Raw genomic sequence first — 1,058 nt, 5'->3', positions numbered from 1 at the left:
AGTGCGGCCAGTTGCTTAGCTCTCTGCTCCATCAAGTTTACATATCTGATTGGATTGGATAAGGCCTCGATCACATCTAGAAAGAACGCAAATACTTCAAACTCCTTATGTTATGGTTCCAGAGGTCCCCAGGTTTTAAGAAAGAGACAGTATTTTTCATACAGCTCTGCTGCTGATAGGTACTCCTAGGACCCAGAACCAACAGTGGAGGGGAGTACACCATCATGCATAAACACTCCAACACGAACCCTCTTTGAGTTTGTGCTTAGGCCTCGTGGATGTGCATTTTCTGCACAGTGTTTGAGGATGGATTTTCCAAGCTTACAGTATCAGCCAACTAGGAACCTGCTTCATAAGAGGCACAGAGGAGCATTAGTAAAAAATCCTGGTTTTTATTAAAAAAAATAAATATCAAAATAGCTATACAGAATACTGTTTTTCACTGAAGACACACAGTCTGGTTTTTAAACCTATCCTTGTTTAGAGCCGATTCCGGAATACAATGCTCTACATTAAGCATGGCACTTGGCTTAGGAAACAATTACATACTACTCTGTTGTGTAAGCAAAGTTTCATTCGTGTTTCAATGGCAAATGCCTGGGGTATTTCCTCCTTTAGAGTCGTTTAAGGTCTGCTGAAAATAAGAGTTGGCCCTAATCCTAAACCTCAGGCAGGTCGCTGTAAATCAGGCCATCTTGTATGAGTGATGAGACATAATGATCCATCAGATGCAGAGGTTTGTTCACAGGACTGTTATCCCAGCACGGCAAGTCATCTACACACATTCATTTTGTGTTTCAATTAACCTTTATATTTCCCAGTAGGAAAACATTACAGAATTACCTGCATAAGTATCAGGTACATAGTCTTTGACCTCTATGTACACAAAGAGAGCTGGCAGTGTCAAAGGCTGGTTCCTCTCATTCCTCAAACAGATGTAGTGATAGCCTGCAAAATAAGAAACAACCAGTTCAGAGCATAAACTCTTCCACAGGCATTTCCAATGTAATTGTGTTATCATTTGTCATTTATACTGTGGCTCCAACTGAGCAAGCAAC

The 1,058-nt window shown here is 40.8% G+C and overlaps 1 protein-coding gene across 1 annotated transcript in view; it reads right to left on the bottom strand.

Moving 5' to 3' along the window:
* Positions 1–8: 8 nt before the first annotated feature.
* PLCB1 (phospholipase C, beta 1 (phosphoinositide-specific)) overlaps positions 9–1,058 on the bottom strand; it is a gene marked incomplete at both ends in the record, with an annotated part of 80,575 nt that continues 79,525 nt past the window's right edge. The window contains 2 exons of the mRNA XM_009704931.1: positions 9–76; positions 844–948. Coding sequence (XP_009703233.1) covers positions 9–76; positions 844–948 — 173 coding nt within the window. The remainder of the gene's footprint in view (positions 77–843; positions 949–1,058) is intronic.

Source organism: Cariama cristata, unplaced genomic scaffold (genome assembly GCF_000690535.1).
Source record: "Cariama cristata isolate BGI_N322 unplaced genomic scaffold, ASM69053v1 scaffold2480, whole genome shotgun sequence".
NCBI lineage: Eukaryota > Metazoa > Chordata > Aves > Cariamiformes > Cariamidae > Cariama > Cariama cristata.
The sequence above is the reverse complement of the archived record's forward strand: the minus strand, read 5'-3'. Positions and strand labels throughout refer to the sequence as shown.